The sequence below is a fragment of the Mus pahari genome, chromosome 21 (assembly GCF_900095145.1).
Source record: "Mus pahari chromosome 21, PAHARI_EIJ_v1.1, whole genome shotgun sequence".
NCBI lineage: Eukaryota > Metazoa > Chordata > Mammalia > Rodentia > Muridae > Mus > Mus pahari.
Window position 1 is genome coordinate 55,309,107 of NC_034610.1, and position 21,590 is coordinate 55,330,696.

General features: G+C 34.9%; 1 protein-coding gene across 1 annotated transcript in view; it reads left to right on the top strand.

The window, feature by feature from the left end:
- Window positions 1-21,590, top strand: part of Trdn (triadin) — a 398,410-nt gene that overhangs the window by 67,360 nt on the left and 309,460 nt on the right. The window contains exons 3-4 of the mRNA XM_029532915.1: window positions 4,696-4,857; window positions 5,927-5,959. Coding sequence (XP_029388775.1) covers window positions 4,696-4,857; window positions 5,927-5,959 — 195 coding nt within the window. The remainder of the gene's footprint in view (window positions 1-4,695; window positions 4,858-5,926; window positions 5,960-21,590) is intronic.

Here is a 21,590-nt window from a genome sequence, read left to right on the forward strand (position 1 = left end):
TTATTAGTAATACCTGGCCACCTGATAGCAAAATTAGAAGATTGAGTAAAATATAAGACAATGTATAATTTATACATGATATATAAATAACACTGGATTCTGCCTAATAATCTATCATCCTCCATTGTAGACTAGTGAATTCTTAGGCAGAGAAGCAAAATTTGTTTTGTTATCTGAGTATTGATACTGCCATTGTCATAGTTAGGGTTACTATTGGTGTAATGAAATACCATGACCCAAAGCAAGTTGGAGAGGAAAGGGTTTACTTGTCTTATATTTCCACATATTAGTTCATCAATAAAGAAAGTCAGGGCAAGAATTTAAAGAGAGCTAGATCCTGGAGGCAGGGGCTGATGCATAAGCCCTATCAGGGTGCTGCTTACTGGCTTGGTCATCATGGGTTGCTCAGTTTGTTTTCTTAGAGAACCCAGAACCACCAGCCCCTAGGATGCCCCACCTACAATGGTCTGGGCCTTTCCCCTATTAATTGATAATTAAGAAAATACCCTAAAGGATTACCCACAGGTGGATCTTATAGAGGGATTTTGTTAATTGTGTTTTTTTCTTTCTGAGGACTCTAACCTTAGTCAAGTTGTACAAGTAGCTGGCACAGTTATATCTTCTAGGTAAAATTTTCCCTCAAGCAATGATTAAATTGCTCTGGCCTAGATGCCAGTGTCAGTCTTACAATCCTTTAGCTGGTTTTAAAAGGTATATTACATATTTAATTTTCTGATATTTTTCAAGATTTTCAAGTAAATTTGTCTGCTCTTCTATCAAAATTCTCTTTCTGTTTTATAGTTATCTTGCTACATGTTTATCTTATAGTTTATGAGTCTTGTAAGAGAAAACATCCTTCTGTATTTATTTAATTCTCCCTATTGCTCTTGAGTAACTTGTAAAATTTCTAAACTAATGGAATAATATTTAATATTCCTGTTTGATCTGATTGAGTACACAAAAATGTCATATGTCCTTTAAGTTTTTTTATAAAAGGAATCTTCTTAATAATGTTAAAATGAGAAATATTTTAATCAATTTTATTGAATTATGTCTGAAGAAGTGTTTTTTTGGGGGGGGTTCAGATAACACACTCCAAAAATTTCAATCTGTATACAAAGTTACTTTTTAGTAAATGAAATACTCAAGACTGCTAGAACAAAAAATTAAAAAAATACAACAGAATGTGGCGATATGTACTTTATTCTGAGATAGCCTGAGCCTGCTACTAGAGGGGAAAAATTAATCTGGGAAATAAAGTAGAAAAGAAAAGCATTACAACATCACAAACTCTTTAAGCATCTTGCTAATTTCTACAGTTTGTGTTTAATTTTCAATTTATAAAGAAATAGAAAATCAGAAAACCATTAAAAAGTTGTTTGACTCTACTGTGGCAATGGAAATCAATGGTAGTAACCAACAAGGATACACAAGATTAGTGATCTATGGTGTGAGAAATTATAACTAAATTATTACATGTAAGAAGCTTACAAAACAACCCCTTGACTGAACATTACATTGCTAAAGACAAGTTTTGGCAGTGAATGTAAATGCACAATTTCCTATTTACATTTTATTAAATATTTAAGCATAATATTGTCAATACTAGAAATTCCAGGGCCCAAATTTTCATAAGACAACTGAATTCATGAGAAGGGTATTTAATTTAACTGTGTTTTATTATAAATTGTTCACATTTCCTCTGTATCTTTTAAATTTATTTGAGAATCACACATGAATACTATAGATATAGCATTTCCACCCCTCCAATTCCTCTTCTAAATCTTCTGTATACTACTCCCTCACAAATTCATAACTTCTTCATTAGTTGTTATTATATACACAGTCACATTCACACACACACACTCAAATAGGTATATATAAATACAGCTTGCTTAGTACATTTAGTGTTGCTTGTATGTGTATATGTTTAGGGCAGACCAGTTGAGACTGGATAACCCATCAGGGGGCTTGTTCCTAGTGTTGACTGATTCTTCCACTCCCAGCTGGCATCAGTTTCCCATAGCTTTTCATCTCCTGCCTTATAAAATTTCCCTCATACAACTGTGCTGTTGCTGTCCAGATATTGTTTATGGGACAATACTCTTAAATTTTAATGGGTTCGGCTTCTTTGTCATATATAGAAGGCATTATCTCACAGAAGGCAACCTGGTTCTCTGTTGTTTGTTTTTTTGATTGTTTGTTTACAGCCTTTCTATCCACTCTTTTCCAAACAGTTCTCAGAGCCATATGTGTAGGTGCTATGTTGTAGACACAACAGTTGTGGCTGGGCACAGCATAGCCAGTTTTTAGCTGAATTTTGACCAGTTGCTGAGTTCTGTAATAGTATCTACTGATGCATAAAATGGCTTTTTTAATAAGGTGTAAGAATTTCACATATTTGTAGATATAAGAATAAGTATTTAGAATGCAGTCAGGGATATACTGGTTTAGGAAATTGGAAGTTTAGGTCTCCTCTAAGTTCAAAGACTTTGCCAGTGACAAGTAATTGGCTAATCTCTTGAGACAGGCATGAGTTTTCTCATCTAAACGGGTCCTTCATTTGAATCAGACCTCTGTTTTTGTACGTCAGGATATAAGTGGCACTCCATAACATTTTAGAATATCTTGTCTTTTTGGTCATTGTTCTGGTTCCTTAGAAATATAGTTTGCATAAGGTTATAGCCATTCTTAAATTAAGCCTTTTGTTGTATTGATCCTTCGTTTTTTGAGTTATTTCTATATTCTGGATATTAATCTTTTATCAGATGTTTAACTAGCAAGGATTCTCTTTCAATCTATTGGTTATTTCTTTTGATATACAAAAATCATTAGAGTTTTATGCGGTCTCATTTGTCAATCAATGACATTAAATCCTGAACACTTTCCAAAACTCCTTTCCTGCACATATATCTTGCTGGGTGCTGCCTATGTATTCTTCTCAATGTTTCAGCATTTCAGAGTTCACATTGATGTCTTTGACCCATTTGCATTTTTTGATCATGGTGATAGATATTGATATAGTTTCATTCTTGATCTCGTAGTGTTCCCAGTATTTATCAATGATACTGACTTTTTTCTGGCATTTTTGTTTTCAAATTTCAGGAAGTTGTAGCTAAATGTATTCATCTTTAGATTTTCTATTTTGGTCTATTGATTGACATGTGTGTCTTTGTGACATTACCTTACTGAATTTACATATATGGTACAGTAATCACCTTCCCACCCCCAGACTTGTAGCTCAGGATTTTGTTGCCTGTTTGAAGTATCCTGTGGTTCCAGTCTTAAGTTGCCATTTTCTACTGCAGTGAAAAGTATTGTGAGTATTTTGGTTGGAATTGCATTGAACTTCTAAAGTGCTCTTGATGGGATAATTTTTTTCACAATATTACTTTTATCAACATCTGACTATGGGAAAAGCTTTCCATTTAGTGTCTTCTACTTCTTTCTTCAGAGACTTAAAAGTTTTAACTAAAGAAGTCTTTTATCTGCTTGGTTAAGTCTACTGTTAAATATTCTTAAAGGTCATTATAATCAGAGTGTACCAATGATCTCTTTCTCTTAGATGTTCCATATTTGCCATGATTGCTACATGTTTCTCTAATGTGCATGCTCTGTTTTTAATTTTTACAATATTCTTTGCTTAAATAGTTCAGTTAGCCTACTCTCTTTAATCACTGGTGTTCTCTCTTCTTCTTAATTCTTTTACTGGTAAGTCTGTTTTCTAAGCCACCTGCTGAGTTTTCCATCCACTGTCATCTCGAATTCTCTTCAATAGTTCTATCTATTGACTGATGTCAATTTTGATGTTCTGATTTGTCTTTGCCTTTTCATTTAACCATAATTTGTCTTTTCTTGTACAGGATTCAGGCTATCACCTTTAAGTTCATTGAACTGAATTCCTTAAATTATTTTATGAAGTTTATGACTGTAATGAAGTTATCTGCTTTATCTTTGGATACTTCTAGACAATTTTTAAAGAATATTTCTTTAAGACTTTATGAGGAGGCAACCTGTGTTGTTCATTTTGTCTGTGATTTTGTGACCTGGTCCTTGTGTGGTTTATGTGGGATTAGAGTCTACTTTAATATAAGCTTGTGGAGGAGTTGTGTAATCACAGGTAGGCATTGGAGTTTGAAGATAAGACTTGATTATTAGACATCTCACCAAAGAAAGATAGTTGAGTTTCTAAAGCTAGGCTTTGGAATTTAGAGTTCAGGCTCCCTCTGGGTGTTGTAGGAATAGGTGCAGAGCCAGCATCCAGGGTCTGCTCCAGACACAGCACTTCTTTCCTTTCAATCTGAGCACTGTTTCCAACATTTTCAGATGATATAATGTAGCTACACATGAATGTAACAAAATAAAATAGAAAGAATGGAGACACCAGGGTAATCACTAATTTACAGTTTTTCTGATTTTTACATTTTACAAACTTCGGTATATTGTGCAGTCTTTGTGCTCTGCATCCCCCCTCAGTACTGTTTTATATGTATTTATATACTAATATGAAAATTTCATATCACAATATATATGTAATGTATTTATATACTACTTTATATACATATTAGAGCAGGATATATTTTACATATCTGAACAAAATATTAGTCTAGAGATATTTATACTCTGGGAAACAAATTTCCTTAGGTTCTCAGGTAATGACTGCTAAAGTTTTCCCTCTGTTTCCATGTCTTGTAGCAAGCTCCATTGCCAAGATTGGCTCAGATCCGCTAAAACTAGTGAACGATGCTATCGAGGAGACAACAGACTGGATCTATGGCTTCTTCTCTTTGTTATCTGACATCATCTCATCTGAAGGTGATGAAGATGATGAGGATGCAGATGAAGACGTTGATAAAGGTATCAAAAACGCAAAGTTGTTTCTGTCATATTAGGAGATTTGCACAGTTGTATCCAACAGCTATGACTGGGTATTGGACACTCTTGACACTGACTTGCTGAGGGTTCAGACCTAATAAGCAATTGAACAGACTAAACTAAAAGGAGGATACTTATTACTACAAAAATCACTCCAATAAATTCCCGAATAGAGTGAATTGCTCTCTGGCTTTAGTCCTATAGTTTATCTGCCATATGGAAAAACTATCCAAACTAAGTGAAGCTTTTAAAATGGCATTATAGCAGAAGTTCTTAATATAAATGATTATAAAACTACAATAGATTACCCACTTACATGGTTATTTGATACAGAGTAGCTATTTTTCAAATTCATCTCTAAGAGTATTGAAACAAAAACATTAAAACCAGCAATCATGTGTTTTTACATGTAAGCTACATTAATAGTAGAATGGTAGTAACCAATCTTAAAAAAGCCTAGTTAAAGCATATATTGATGGAATCAAATGGAGACATAAAATGGAAAGATACATTTTAAGTATTGTACAAGTAAGCAGCTCACATTTAATGAATAAAAGTAAATGGAAGAACTAGCTGTATATAAATTGGCATTTAGAGGGTTTACTAAGAAGAAAGCCTGGCGATCCAGTTTATTATATAATATTTTAAAAAAAATTAATGGTAACTGTTAGTCGTCCAAGATTATCCACTCAGTCTTAACCAACAGGACAATTCTGACTATTAAAACCCCTTTTATGACTATTTTGAAGATTGATTTCTGATTTGGTCCTGTAAGAAGGCAAAACAAACAGAAAATTGAAATTAATATGATATATGAGCTATAATGCAGTAACTTGGAGCACTGCAACAAATTTATTGAATTCATAAAATGAAATCATCTTAAGTGAATATATATAAACAGGGTATGTACTATGAAAGTTCTGTAGCAAAGTAAAGCAAGAATCATGATAACAGAAAGCAGTAGTTTGGAAAGAATTAGTACAACATGAGTAAATTGCAAATCCCCACTAGAGGTTGTGCTAATTTACCTTTTTTTCCCCCCTTCATTTAGGAGAAATAGAAGAACCTCCCTTAAAAAGAAAAGGTTAGTTTGGTTCATTTTCAGCATTTTATTTCCTTTTCTATAATACTGACTTTGAGCATAACTTAGGTTCATTTGTACTGTCATTTAACATGTTTCAAAAAAAAAAAAAAACAGACGTTTGTTTTAATGAGAGTGTGGAAAGCTTATAATCAGAAAGAGCTACTGCACCTCTTCTAGTGAGCTAATCTAAATACCTTTCAGTTGCATTTTTATTGAAGGGCTTTGGCAGTCCTTTTGTCTACCTCTGTCTACAAACAGAGCAATGTAACTTGGGATTCTTTTCAGTGACAGAGAATTCTGCGACTCCAGAAGTTGATGATGTCCATTATATTTACTTTTATTTTATCAGATTTACTGAGTTTAAGCATTAAGTGTCTTTGTATGTCTGATTTTATTTGCATCTCTGGTGATGACAATGATACATAGTAGCCATTGGAGTGTGGAATATATAATCTCGGGGGCAAAGTCATATCACTAAGTGTATGGATTGGTCATTCCCAAAAAACAACAATGCGTAGGGTATGCTGATATGATGTAGAATGCTTTCTTGTGAAAACTAGGAATTTTGGTGCCTAATCTTAGTTTGGGAGTAAGTATGCTTTGTGGAAAATTTGTACATCTTTGGCTCAAGTGCCTCAAAGGATCAAAGATTTTTACAACCAAGGATATCAAACATCTCTGGAGATGTTGAGGAAACTCAAAGCTACAAACCTAAGTACACTTGGTGTGAGCAAAAACTGGCTAGTGTTTGATTCTGCTGTGATGGTTAAGTTGCTCATTTACATGCCTATTAGAATACTCTTTGGTTATCTAATCAAGGGAAGTTACTTTCCAAAGATGAGGATGGTTTAAACAATGAGATTGAATGTAATCAATACAACCAGCCCTTATTTAGTTGTGGCTGAGCAGGCTGAGCAGGTGGTCATTCCCCTAAGAGTGGAGAAAAATTTAAAGTTTTGATTTCTACCATAACAAACAAGAATTGAATGGGTGAGGTTCCAGTGTAGCAAAACATCCTGAAGCAAATGTGTTTATGTAGTGTTATGAGGAGAGAGGAAGTTATTCTGACATCAAAAGGGAGCATGTGTTTTGAAAATTTCCAATCAGAATTTAGTTATAAAGTTCAGGCTTCAAAATTGATTGAGATGTGTACTTCCTCAGGGCATAAGAATGGTCTTTTCAAGGCTCATATTTAATAACTATTGAATAGTCAAACTTCATGATAATAAGCTATTAATAATAAGAAAATTATAGGTCATATACATGCCCATTTTAATTGTAAGTGGAGAGAAAAATTAATTGGAAAAGTTATTCTTAGGAGAAAGGCAATCCTGTAGGAGGACCAGCAGTCTCAATTAATCTGAACATGTAAGATCTCTCAAATACTGGACCACCAAATAGACAGAATACACCAGCTGATGTGAGGCCCCCAACACACATTAGAGGACTGCTGGGTCTGTGTTCATTCAGAGATGATGCACCTAACCCTCAAGAGACTGGAGGCCCCAAGGAGGTTAGAGGTCAGGTGGGGAGGAGGATGGGGGCATCCATGTGGAGACAGGGTGGATGGGGAGGAGGTGTGGTATGTGGAGCTATCAGAGGGTGGATGGGGGCAGGGAATGAAATGTGGAGTGTAAAACATAAATTAAAAATAAAATCAAATTATAAAGAAGAAATTGAACAACAAAATATATTATAAAGTCATATTCTCCCCATGTATAATAATATTCACTTTTTAGGAAAATGTCTCTTCTTTCTAATTTGACTTCACCTTGTGATTGTTTTAAAACAATCTTTTGTGAAATTATCAGCTTGCATCAAAGAACCATAAAGTTGTTTAAGTATCTTTCCTCTCATTGCTGCTCTGATTCCACAAATCAACCACAAAAATCTGCCCAGCAATTGTTTAGGACATATTTCCAAACATAGGTAAAAACACTTAATCAAGACAATCTAAGGGAATTGTATACCATATTTACTAACATTTTAAAGAAATCCATATTCAAGATGTGGAATATAATTGACTTTAGATTTAGAAGTTGTTTGGTAACTTAAACTGATAATCACTCTGACATGTGCCATCATCATCATCATTATCATCATCATCATCATCATCATCATCATCATTTGGTTGTTATGTTGTTCTCTTTTTAATTAATTATTTTATTTTATTTACATTCCAAATGTTGCCCCCTACCAGTACCACTTTCCAGAGTTCTTCACCCACTTTCCCCTTCCCTAGGCCTCTGAAAGGGTACTCTCACCCACTCCTCCTCCCCATCATGCCCTTTCCCAAGAACATCTAGTCTCTACAGGATTAGGTACATTCTCTCTCACTGAGGCAAGACAAGGAAGACCTCTGCTATACATGTGCCAGGTCCCTCACACCAGGCCATATATTTTCTTTTGCTGGTGGCATACTCTCTAGGAGCTCCTAGAGGTCCAGGTTAGGGTTTCTATTGGGTTGCCATCCCCTTCAGCTCATTAAATCCTTCCCCAATTCTTCCATAGAGGGCCCTGATCTCAGACCATTGGTTGTCTGTAAGTATCTGCTTATATCTCAGTCAGTTGGTGGTAAAGCCTCCCAGAGGACAGCTTTGCTAGCCTCCTGTCTGCAAGCAAAACATAGCATCTGCAATAGAATCAGGGTTTGATGCTCATTAAAGGCAGGTTAAACAAACATGCTGAGTAAACAGCAGGATATCAGTAAGATAATCTGAAATCATACTATGAACTAAACTGTGAAAACCAGGAAAAGTTCAGTTCTCTTCTAATGTAAGAGACATTTTCATATATTTGTATTGAATTTGCGAACTGCTTTTCTAACTGTGAAGAATTGAGTTGGAATTTTGATGGGGATTGCATTGACTCTGTAGATTGCTATCAGCAAAATAGCCATTTTTACTATATTAATCCTGCCAATAGATGAGCATGGGAGATCTTTCCATCTCCTGAGATCTACTTCAATTTCTTTCTTCAGAGACTTGAAGTTCTTATCATACAGATCTTTCACTTCCTTAGAGTCACACCAAGGTATCTTATATTATTTATAACTGTTGTGAATGGTGTTGTTTCCCTAATTGCTTTCACGGCCTATTTAATCTTTGTTAAAGGCCTTTCTTAGAAGAAGGCCTCTGATTTACTTTTGTTAATTTTATATCCAGCTACTTTGCTGTAGTTGTTTATCAGGTTTAAAATTTCTCTGATGGAATTTTTGGGGTCACTTATATATACTATCATATCATCTGCAAATAGTGATATTTTGACTTCTTCCTTTCCAATTTGTATTCCTTTGATCTACTTTTGTTGTCTAATTGCTCTGGCTAGGACTTCAAGCACTATATTGAATAGGAAAGTTGAGAGTGGGCAGTCCTTGATTTTAGAGGGATTGCTTCCAGTTTCTCACCATTTAGTTTGATGTTGGCTACAGGTTTGCTGTATATTGCTTTTATTATGTTTAGTTATGGACATTGAATTCCTGATTTTTTTCCAGGACTTTTATCATGAAGAGTTGTTGACATTGTCGAATGCTTTCTCAGGATCTAATGAGATGATCATGCGGTTTTTGTATTTAAGTTGTTTATATAGTAGATTATGGTGATGAATTTCCATATATTGAACCACCCTTGCATCCCTGAGATGAAGCCTACTTGATCATGATGGATGATTGTTTTGATGTGTGCTTGGTCGATTTGCAAGAATTTTATTGAGTATTTTTGCATCGATATTCATAAGGGAAATTGGTCTGAAGTTCTCTTTCTTTGTTGGATCTTTGTGTGGTTTAGTTATCAGAGTAATCTTGGCTTCATAGAAAGAATTGGGTAGAGTACCTTTTGTTTATATTTTGTGAAATAGTTTGATGAGTGTTAGAATTAGGTTTTCTTTGAAGGTCTGATAGACCTCTGCCCAAACTCCTGGGCTTTTTTCTTTTAATTAATTAATTTATTTATTATTATTTTCTTTTTTTACATTTCAAATGCTATCCCGAAAGTTCCCTATACCGCCCACCCCCCGCCCCTGCTCCCCTACCCACCCACTCCCACTACTTGGCCCTGGCCTTCCCTTGTGCTGGGTCATATAAAGTTTACAAGACCAAGGGGCCTCTTTTCCCAATGATGGCGATTCGGCCATCTTCTGCTACATATGCAGCTAGAGACTCGAGCTCAGGGGTTACTGGTTAGTTCATATTGTTGTTGCACCTACAGGGTTGCAGCCCCCTACAATGGTTGGAAGACTGTTAATGACTGTTTATATTTCTTTAGGGCATATGGGACTGTTTAGATCGTTTATCTGATCCTGGTTTAACTTTGGTACCTGGTATCTGTATTGAAAATGGTTCATTTCATCCAGTTTTCCAGTTTTGCTGAGTACAGGTGTTTGTAGTAGGATCTAATGATGTTTTGGGATTTTCTCAGATTCTGTTTTTTTATCTCCCTTTTCATTTCTGATTTTGTTAATTAAGATACTGCCCCAGTGCCCTCTAGTTAGTCTGGCTAAGGGTTTATCTATCTTGCTGATTTTTGGTTTGGTGGATTTTTTGTATAGTTCTTTTTGTTTCTTCTTGGTTGATTTCAGCCCTGAGTGTGATTATTTCCTGCCTTCTATTCCTCTCTAGTGAATTTGCTTCCTTTTATTTCTAGAGCTTTTAGGTGTTCTGTCAAACTGCTAGTGTATGATCTCTCCAGTTTCTTTCTGGAGGCACTAAGAGCTATGAGTTTTCCTCTTAGGACTGCTTTCATTGTGTCCCATAATTTTGGGTATATTGTGGCTTCAATTTTATTAAACTCTAGAAAGTGTTTAATTTCTTTCTTTCTTTCTTCCTTGATCAAGTTATCATTGAGAAGAGTGTTGTTCAGCTTCCTTATGTATGTGGGCTTTCTATTATTTATGTTGTTATTGAAGATCAGGCTTATTCCGTGGTGATTTGATAGGGTGCATGGGATTATTTCAATATTTTTGTATCTGTTGAGACCTGTTTGGTGATCGATTATATGGTCAATTTTGGAGAAGGTACTATGAGGTGCTGAGAAGAAGGTATATCCTTTTTTTAGGATGAAATGTTCTATAGATATCTGTTAAATCTATTTGTTTCTAACTTCTGTTAGTTTCACTGTGTCTCTGTTTATTTTCTGTTTCCAGGATCATTCCATTGATGACAGTGGGGTGTTGAGGTCTCCAACTATTATTGTGTGATTTGTAATGTGAGCTTTGAGTTTTAGCAAAGTTTTTTAAATGAATGTGGGTGCCCTTGCATTTGGAGCATTGATGTTCATAATTGAGAGTTCATGCTGGTAAATTTTACCTTTGATAAGATGCCCCTCCTTAGAACTTTAGGTTGAAAGTCGATTTTATTTTATATTAGAATGGCTACTCCAGCTTGTTTCTTCAGACCATTTGCTTGGAAAACTGTTTTTCAGCCTTTTACTCTGAGGTAGTGTCTTTCTTTGTCCCTGAGGTGTGTTTCCTATGTGCAGCAAAATGTTGGGTCCTGTTTATGTAGCCAGATTGTTAGTCTATGTCTTTTTATTTGGGAATTGAGTACATTGATATTAAGAGATATTAAGGAAAAGTAATTGTTACTTCCTGTTATTTTTGTTGTTAGAGATGGAATTCTGTTCATGTAGCTATCTTCTTTATGTTTGCTGAAAGATTACTTTCTTGCTTTTTCTCTAGCTTAGTTTCCCTCTTTGTGTTGGAGTTTTCCTTTATTATCCTTTGAAGGGCTAGATTTGTGGAAAGATATTGTGTAAATTTGGTTTTGTCATGGAAAAACCTTTGTTTTTCCATCTATGGTAATTGAGAGTTTTGTTGGGTATAGTAGCCTAGGCTGGCATTTGTGTTCTCTTAGAGTCTGTATGAACATCTGCCCAGGATCTTCTGGCTTTCATAGTCTCTGGGGAGAAGTCAGGTGTAATTCTGATAGTTCAGACTTTATATGTTACTTGACCTTTTTCCCTTACTGCTTTTAATATTCTTTCTTTGTTTTGTGTATTTGGTGCTTTGATTATTATGTGAAGGGAGGAGTTTCTTTTTCTGTTCCAAACTATTTGGATTTCTGTAGGCTTCTGTATGTTCATGGACATCTATTTCTTTTCTTTGGAGAAATTTTCTTCTATAATTTTATTGAAAATATTTAGCGGCTCTTTAAGTTGGAACTCTTCTGTCTTGTCTATACCTATTATCTTTAGGTTTGGTCTTCTCATTGAGTCCTGTGTTTTCTGGATGTTTGGGGTTAGGATCTTTTTGCATTTCGCATTTTCTTTGATTGTTGTGTCAATGTTTCCTATGGTATCTTTTGCACGTGAGATTCTCCCTTCTATCTCTTGTATTCTGTTGGTTATGCTTGCATCAAAGGCTCCTGACTTCTTTCCTAGGTTTTCTATTTCCAGAGTGGTCTCCCTTAGTGATTTCCTTATTGTTTCTACTTCCATTTTTGATGGTTTTGTTTAATTCTTTCACCTGTTTGGATGTGTTCTCCTGTATCTTTTTAAGGGAATTATTTATTTCCTTCTTATAGTCCTCCATCATCATCATGAAAAGTGAGTTTAGATCCATATGTTGCTTTTCTCGTATGATGGTGTATACAGGACTTGCTATGGTGGGAGATTTTCGTCCTAATGATGCTAAGTAACCTTGGTTTCTGTTGCATCTGTTCTTATGCTTGCCTCCTGCCATCTGACTATCTCAATTGTTTGCTATCCTCAATATATCTGTTTGGAGCCTGTCCTTCATGCAATCCTGTTAAGTCAGAAATACTCAGAGTCTACTTTTCTCTGTGATCCTGTCATTCCGGGATCCTGTGAACCTGAGATTCTGGGTGTGTCAGAGTTCTTGGCAATCTAGTTTCCTCTGAGACCGTGAGATCCTGGTGTGAAGAAGCTCCTGGATCCTGGAATCCAAGAATCCTAAGATGCTGGGAATGTTAGAGTGCCTGGAAGTGGTACCTCCTCTGTGGAACATGGGTAAGACTGCTGTGTCTGAAACCGTTGGGCGGGGCTCCTATTTCCCTGCTCCTGCTGGCCCCATTCACACCCAGCTGTGTTGGAACAGTTGTTGTTCCACTTACCAGTGATGCTAAGATCCTGGTCATGCTAGGGCACCTTGGGGGGTGGAGAGTCCTCTGGGGACATGAGAACATCTGCCGAGTTTGCACACAAGGTGGCCCTGAGCTGGTGCTGACTGGAAGGGAGTACATAAGGATTCTTACCTATAGTTTTAAAAGTAAAGACAAAGGTTTACATTTATTGATACGACATTCCATTTAAACTATAAACCATTGATCATATTTAATCTATAAAATCATGTGCTATTTTTAAAAACTGTTTTACTTTTAAATTTTATTTTAAAAAATTGTGTGTTATAGTGTCTGTATTTGTGAGTGTTTGTGTGTGTATGTGTGTGTGTGAGAGAGAGAGAGACAGACAGACAGACAGACAGACACTTGGTTATGAGCTGCTTAGCACAGGTACTTGGAAGTAAACTAGATTCCTATGTAAAAGCATTTAATGCTCACTCACTGCTGATTCATCTTTAAAAGATTCTTGTGATCTAATTTTACAGTCCCATTAATCTTATAAGGATACAATATTTGATATTTCATTATTGGCAAAATATTTTATATATGGAGGTTAATATACCTGATGTCCTATAGGAAATAAATTAAATAATTTATTATAGATATATTTTTTAAACTTTATGATATAATCTTTAAATTTTCTAAAAATAAAATTCTAATGTGATTCAATAAAATTCTTTGAGAATAGAGTAAAAATAAGAATATGAAAAAATTCCAAGTATTAAAAATTAATTTTAAAATTATATTTTACAAATGTAATATTTAACATTTGGAGATCATTAATTAAGTTTTAAAGTTAGTAGCACAGTAATTTATTTACATTTTAATATGTAGAAATTTTTTTAGACTACTTCTTACTATTTAGTTGAGGATGACCTCATCATTTCCTCCATCTCTACTTTCATGATGCTCAGATGATAGGCACATAGCCAACAGCTTCCTCTCACTGGAATTTTATTTTAAAGCTCAACATTTGCATTAATCATTAATTTGCAATATGTGTAACTTTTAAGTGTCTTCTAAGTGTGGGTAGGAATGCAATTTTTAAAGGCATTCTACAATTTTAAAGGAAAACAAAAAGAGAAGATGACTACAGAGGCATATAGGTGTTTAGCTTCCTAGAGGACCCTAGAGTTCTGAGAAGGCTCCACATACCACACCATAGTATATTGTTCTCTATTCATAGTCACTATTACAGAGCACTGATAACCTGTGATTAAGCTAGTCATCAAATTTAAGTTTCAATATTGCTTTTTCATTTGCTGTCAATATTTCAAGCAATAGGCTAGGTGACTAGACCATTTGTCTGCTTCTTTACAGTACCTTCAAAAGTTAGTATAGAAAATTTCTTAAAAATTTCTGTATCTACAGTGAAATTCTTTTGTGTTTTTATAAATAGACAAGTATGCCTTACAAATAGCCAGTCCAATAGAACTCAGTATATCTTATTAACCAGTGACATGACACTAGTACTTATTTTTACAATATCACAAAAGACCATGTTGAAGAGATTGCTGAATAAGTGGAAAAAATAGATTGTAATTGAGATAGAGTATTTACAGAGCTACATGATTCACATTGATGCGGTCAAGGATTTATCTTATTGGACTATTATTTGTGCAAATATTTTAATACTTTAGTTTTTCAATTTTTATATTTATAATGTCTTAATCAGCACAAGAGCTTGGCAAATATCTGTCCTCTATGCTATTAATAATCCTGTTATATGATTTGCCATGTTTCATATGGGTTGCTGCCTTTAACTCCAATTACCCACCCCACATGGCCATTATTTTTTTATTCCCTTATCCCATGGCGGCTTTCTTCTCTCTCTCTTTTTTAAATTGTATTTTTTATTTTTTTACATTCCAAAAGTTATCCTCTTTCCCAATTTTCCCTCTGTAACCCCCCTATCCCATCCCCTCTTACTCTGCTTCTATGAGGTTATTCCCCTACCCACCTACTCTTCCCCACCATTCCTCTACACTGGGGTGTCAAGCCTTCACAGGACCAAGGGAACATCTCTAAATCCAAGTTAAAATCATACCATATGATACAGATATGGGGAGTGTTGGGGAGTGAATGAAGAGGAGAAAGAGGTAGAAGTGTAGGAGGAAGAGGAGTCCAGTCATCATAAGGAATTGGTACCTTAGTAATTCTCCACGTTTTCCAAAAGTGAATTATTGTTTTATAGCTAATAGAATTTTTTCATATTCCTGAACTAATGTTTAAGGTTTTACTGACTAGAGTAGGTAAACAGAAAAATATAACTCTTTAGCATGCCTCGTTTTAAATTTTGTATTAACACTTCTAAGCACAATATAATAGAAACATTTATCTCCCTTTTTCAATTCATTCTTGCTTAAACCTTTGTCTATAATACATCTGTATATAATAGTGATCATTATATCATTTATGTCTTTTCAAATATGTAATTTTAGAAAATAATGATAATTTTTGACAAGAAGTTACATTTTTTTATTGCCTTTCCTTGACATCTAGCTTTAAAGTTGAGAAAGGATAATTATATTCTTTCAGAACTAAGCATATTCACAGTTCTGTAAAAGAAAAACTGGTCTTTGCTTTTAGGAGAACAGTAACCTTATGGAGCACACACTCATTGTTCGCATTCGGAGAGCACCAGCAACCCTCAAAGTTATGTATAATTTCCCTGATATGTGTATTGTTTACTCTCCTCAGTGTTGTCACAAATAACCTGGTAAGGTTCCATTTGTGAGAGGAAGGAACTTAAAGTGATGCATACCATCAGCAGGGAAGTGGTAATGAGAGAGCATCATGGTGGTAGTGAGAGGTGGCTGCATCCACAGCAAGTAATAATAAAAAGACCCTTGTGTTTAGAGAAATGTTACATTTTCTTAGAGATGCAAATTGTCCTATAGCCCCCAAATTGAAGAGAGCTACCCACTACCCACTGGGCTAGAACTTAGTTCATTTACTCTCTTTTTAAAAAAATGATATCCACAACAGTGATTTGATGTCAGGGTACATGAAAAGAATCCAGAAAATACCAGTATGAAGACATTATGGTTCCACTATTTAGAAGACTGTATCTCAATGTTGGTAATAAGATAGCCATACAAGTTAACCTGCCACTGCAATTGTGTACATGTTTATTAGTAGATTGTGAGTATACACTAGATTAAATATTAAGTGTCAAAAAATCTAGGGCACCAGGAAAGGAAGTAGAAATGGGAATCTTGTTACAAGTTATGACCTAGCAATATTGTGAAATGGATACTTCTTTTTTAAATTGGATATTATATTTATTTACATTTCAAATGTTATCCCCTTTCAAGGTTCCTCTCTGGAAACCCCATATCCCATCCCCTCTTGCCCTGCTTCTATGAGGGTGTTCCACCCCACACATCCACTCCTATCTCCTTGCCCTCACATTCCCCACTGGGAAATTGAGCTTTCACAGGACCAAGAGCCCCTTCTCCCAACAAGGCCATCCTCTGCTACATATGAAGCTAGAGATATGGGTCACTCCATGTATACTCTTTGGTTGATGGTTTAGTCCCTGGGAGCTCTGGTGCATCTGATTGGTTAATATTGTTGTTCTTCCTATAGTGTTGCAAACCTCTTCAGCTCCTCCAGTCCTTTAACTTCTAAATCAAAACTCAGCTGTAGACTTGTTTCATGTTGTTCTTCAGACTGTGTCTAGAACTTTCTGCAGCCCTTCCTTCCTTCCTTCCTTCCTTCTTTCCTCCTTCCTTCCTTCCTTCCTTCCTTCCTTCCTTCCTTCCTTCCTTCCTTCCTTCCTTCCTTCCTCAACACTGATGATATCAATAACTGCAGTAGGAAAAAGTGAAGAAAACTGATGGCAGGTTGTAAATGGAAGAAGGAAAGAGGCAAAGAAATTTGAGGCAAGAGAAACAATCACTTTTCCTTTTACTTTCAGATGTAATGAACTCTACATATCAGTATTAAGGAGTGTGTTAATTATTTGGTGTGAAAAAATCTAATTCCAATTCAAACAGACTTGAATGAAAAGGTCTACATTGGATAAAGAGATGGAGTCTACAAGTTGTGAAATCCCAGCAGCTTCCAGAATGGAGTGGGACATATTTTCAAAGAAAAACTGCATTGCTGAAAAACATTGTCTTCATGCTTAGTTTAATTAATAGTCCAGCAGGCTTTTTCCTGTCTTGCAGTTATGGTCCTCAGAAGGCTGTGGTCCAGACCATTTTAGCCAGTGACTCAAGAGGAAAACCTTTTTATTTTTTCCTCAAATGCTTCTTCTAAGAAACATCCCTAGACTGTCATCAATCTGGACTAAGTAACAATGCTCTTGTTGGATCTGATCAATAGCCAAAACCAAAATAAAATAATAACAATGAAATTGCAGCAGCACATAATCTGTGAACATCTGGGATCACCTTGGAATCAGAGGGCAGATGATTAGGTAGCATCAGCTCGGCCACCTGTACTGAGATAAGAATGCTGTGGTCGTTATGATTTCTCATGGGTATCCACATGCTTGCTCATTATCTCAGACTACCTTCTACATTAGACTTATGAAATCAGCATCTCCAAACAAAGGCTTCAATAGATTACTTAGGGAGTGGAAGAGAATATAGATGGAGATAGGACTCTAAACCCCATGGCAATGCTATGATTTTCATGGGTTACCAAAATGCCCTAAAATTGACGTTTGAAGTTGTAGAAAACTGCTCAGAACCACTAGGCTTTTCCTTTGAATGGGCATATTGATTAACATATGAATTATATATCTTGATAAACATGTTTTTTTTTAAAGTGATGTAAATAACTATATACTTAGCTCCATTTCTTCAGTAAAAGGTTTTATTTTTGGATTTTTTTTGTTTGTTTTGGTTTTGGTTTTTTTAATATTTCAAAATGTTTATGAATCTTCCCTAGGGTAAGAACTGCTGCCATTTAACCGTGTCATTCCATAGACAGGTCATTTTGCGTATTTTTAAGCCAATGGTGAGACACATTGAGGATACTTATGAGGATACTTATTTTGTTGTATCATAAGAAGTGTGTATAAACTTACCGAGGAAAAATGAAACAGACAAAATGATTGAATGATAACATAGAAACTTAATACTGATGTCACTTGTGTCTAGTTCACTAGAATTAATGATAGTTAATGTTCTTTGACTGAATATTTCAAAGGCATAAACATTGAGATAAACCCCAGTCAACAGAAGTAGGAAGTGTTTCTATTAGAGTATCTGTGTACTTTACATGGTATAGTTAAGGCACTTAGATCCAGTGACTCTTGGTTCTCAGACCTGTGAAATAAAGGTGTTAGATTTACTAATATTCAGTTCCAGTTCCTTTGCAGCTAAGATGCTTTCTGACTTGGATTAAATCATGATGTCATACATTAATGATTTATCAATAATTTCATCCAGAGCAAACCTTCACATTGTAAAGTATGGTCCATAGCCAACAATTTGAACATCATATGGAAGCCATTTAGAAATTTAAATCAATCTCAGTTGACTGAATACGAATCTGAGTTTTAAGAAGATCCCCAAACAGTTCATACCCTCGTTAAGATTTGAGAAACATTGACCTGGACAGCAATTCTGCTCCCAACAGTGGTTCTGAAGTTACCTCAGAGCTTATTTAAATTGTAGATCCTCTATATTTTCTCACTGTGGGAAGCTAACTGATTTAATTTGGCTGTATTTCAGAATGTTTTTTCAAAATCTCCCTAGATGACTCTGATAAACAACCACATTGATCTAGTACAGGGTATCATCAATTTTATGAGGCACGTATACTAACCTAGCCAGAACCTCATCCATGTCTCCCAACTCCATCAGTGTTTATCTAATAAAAGGTATTATTTGTAATCACTTTCATATATGTCTAGTTGGTTGCATATGGGGAATGGTGCTTCATTTAGTGGATAGAGATAATAAAGTCCCAAAGTGGAAAAATGCATTAACCTGAGATTATAGACTTTATGAGAAAGGAAAAAAAACGAGTTTAGGTGGATAGCATTTCAATATAGTAAATTTCTAAAATCCATTAGTGTGCAATGGTGAGATAATTCTTTTTCTGGAAAAAGTTTAGCTTAACTTCCAAAGTAATAAAATATAACAAAGTAAGACTCAAATTGCTTTATACTTATAAGTTTGAACATCCCTGAAGAATTATCTGGGATATCTGCCTACCACTATTTCCAGTATCCACTCACAAAATTATAGACAATGGTGATTTAAGGATAAGAAAAGAGCTCTGCATGCTCTTCATTACTGGTGGAAGGTATACTTTCCTGAAAAATAATTATTGATACAGCTGGAAAAGTATCACAAAATAAATATGTATACATAATTTGCTATATTTTTTGTAATTGTTAAGATTTCAGGTAAGTAGTTTCTTTTAGAATTATTTCATGGGCAATAAATAGAATACTAGATTTATTTAGTCATTTATCAAAATTAATCCCAAGCGGCCTAATAAAATTGGAAAAGTCTTACATATAGTCATTGTATATTCCTATAATAAATATTTTAATAGTAAAAGGAGAAAGAATTTAAGAAAGTATTTTTATCTTATCTCATCCATGAGATACAAAATAAGAAACAGTATAAAAACATTCAATGAAAATTTAAATCTTCAAAATAATTTAATACATTTTTTTATCATCTTGAATCAAGATAGTTGCCTTGGTAAACTCCCACTGATGCCAGATAAGGCCATCCTCTGCTACTTATGTGGCTGGATCCATGGGTCGCTGCATGTGTACTTTTTGGTAGGTGGTTTAGTCCCTGGGAGCTCTAGGTTTACTGGTTGGTTCATATTGTTGTTCCTCCTATGGGACTGCAAACCCTTTCAGATCTTTGGATCCTTTCTCTAGCTCCTCAACTGGGGACCCTGTGCTCAGCCCAATGGTTCCCTGATAGCATCCACCTCTGTATTTGTTAGGCAAAGGTAGAGCCTCTCAAGAGAAAGCTATATCAGGTTCCTGTCAGCAAGCATTTCTTGGCATCCACAATAGTGTCTGCTGCACATGTAGCAGAGGATGCCCTTGTTGAGCATCAGTGGGAAAAGACACCCTTGTTCCTGTGAAGGCTCAATGCCCCAGTGTAGGGGAATTGGAGGACCAGGAGGTAGGAGTGGGAAGAAGGGTGGGGACACACCCTCATAGAAGCAGGAAGAGAGGGGATGGGATAAGGGGTTTCTGGAGGAGACACCAGGTAAGGGGAATAACATTTGAAATGTAAATAAATAAAATATCCAATAAAAAATGACTAAGCAAATAAAATAAATAAAATAAAATTCACTAATAACAAAATCCAGAGCACAAAAAGAAGACAGATTTGGGGGCATTTGAAATTTAGTGCCCCTTCCTTTAAACTTGGTGAATAGACAAACCTAGCTTAAAACCTTGTCTCTACTTTTAGTCTTTTTTATTTTTTTGTTGAGTGGACATGCTATTCCAATGTTTAACATTTTATTATTTATATAATAACATATAAATTTACAGTCACTATAGTATTTTGAAAAATGTATGTCCTTAATTTTATTAATGTATGTATTCATTGCAGATAAAAATGTTAAAATTCTGTATTGTAGGAAATACTTTTGAAAAAGTGTTTAACTTTACTTTCAGTTTCTTCATTTTATGTCCATAAACAGTACAGTTTTGTGGCATTTTCAGTATTTGCAAAGTATATATTTGTAATATATATATATATATATATATATATATATATATATATATAATATGTATTTATATTTCCACAAATCTTTCCAGCTTTATATTTTAACATAATATATAATGTGTATATTACCAAAGATGAGAATGCATATATATAAAAATAAATTTTTATAGAATTTATTGCCAGAATATATTACAGTATATATATATGTATATATACATACATATATGTATATATATATAAATATATATATGTATACACATGTGCATATATATATTGTTGTGGCACAAACCAAGCACTGTATCAGCGAGCTATATCCCCATTCCTAAAACATATTTTGAAAAGCAAATTTGCTTTCTCAAAACAATTTTTACATAGTATATATGTTTCTCAAGCTATTATTTAGTATGTTACACATACTGTTAACTATTGTAATTTTATTATGGAACAAAATATTGGGCCATCTGTAGCTGGTTTTTGCTACTTTGTGAGTTCTTTCTCTTTCCTTCCACCACAGGTTTAATTTCCTATCACTACATTTGAGGGAAAGGATAGGAGAGAGAGAGAGAGAGAAGAGAGAGAGAGATTCTTGAATCTAATTTGGTTCTTTTTGTTTCTTCTTAATAGCATGACTACTAACAAACCACATCCAATCTCCATCAATAACCAATAACTCTGTGACTGCCTTTCAAGGCCCTTGCATTTACATGCCCTCTGAAAAGTTCCTAGAATTCCAAATGTTACCTAATTGCAGAAACTTTCTGTAGCTGGCAAAACCATGCCCCTGCTAGAGAATGAGGCAAGTCATATTCAGCTGTCCCAGACACTCCGAAGGAGTGCTACATCTCCACAAATGAGCTTAAAATGAAAATATATTGTTTCAAAAGCT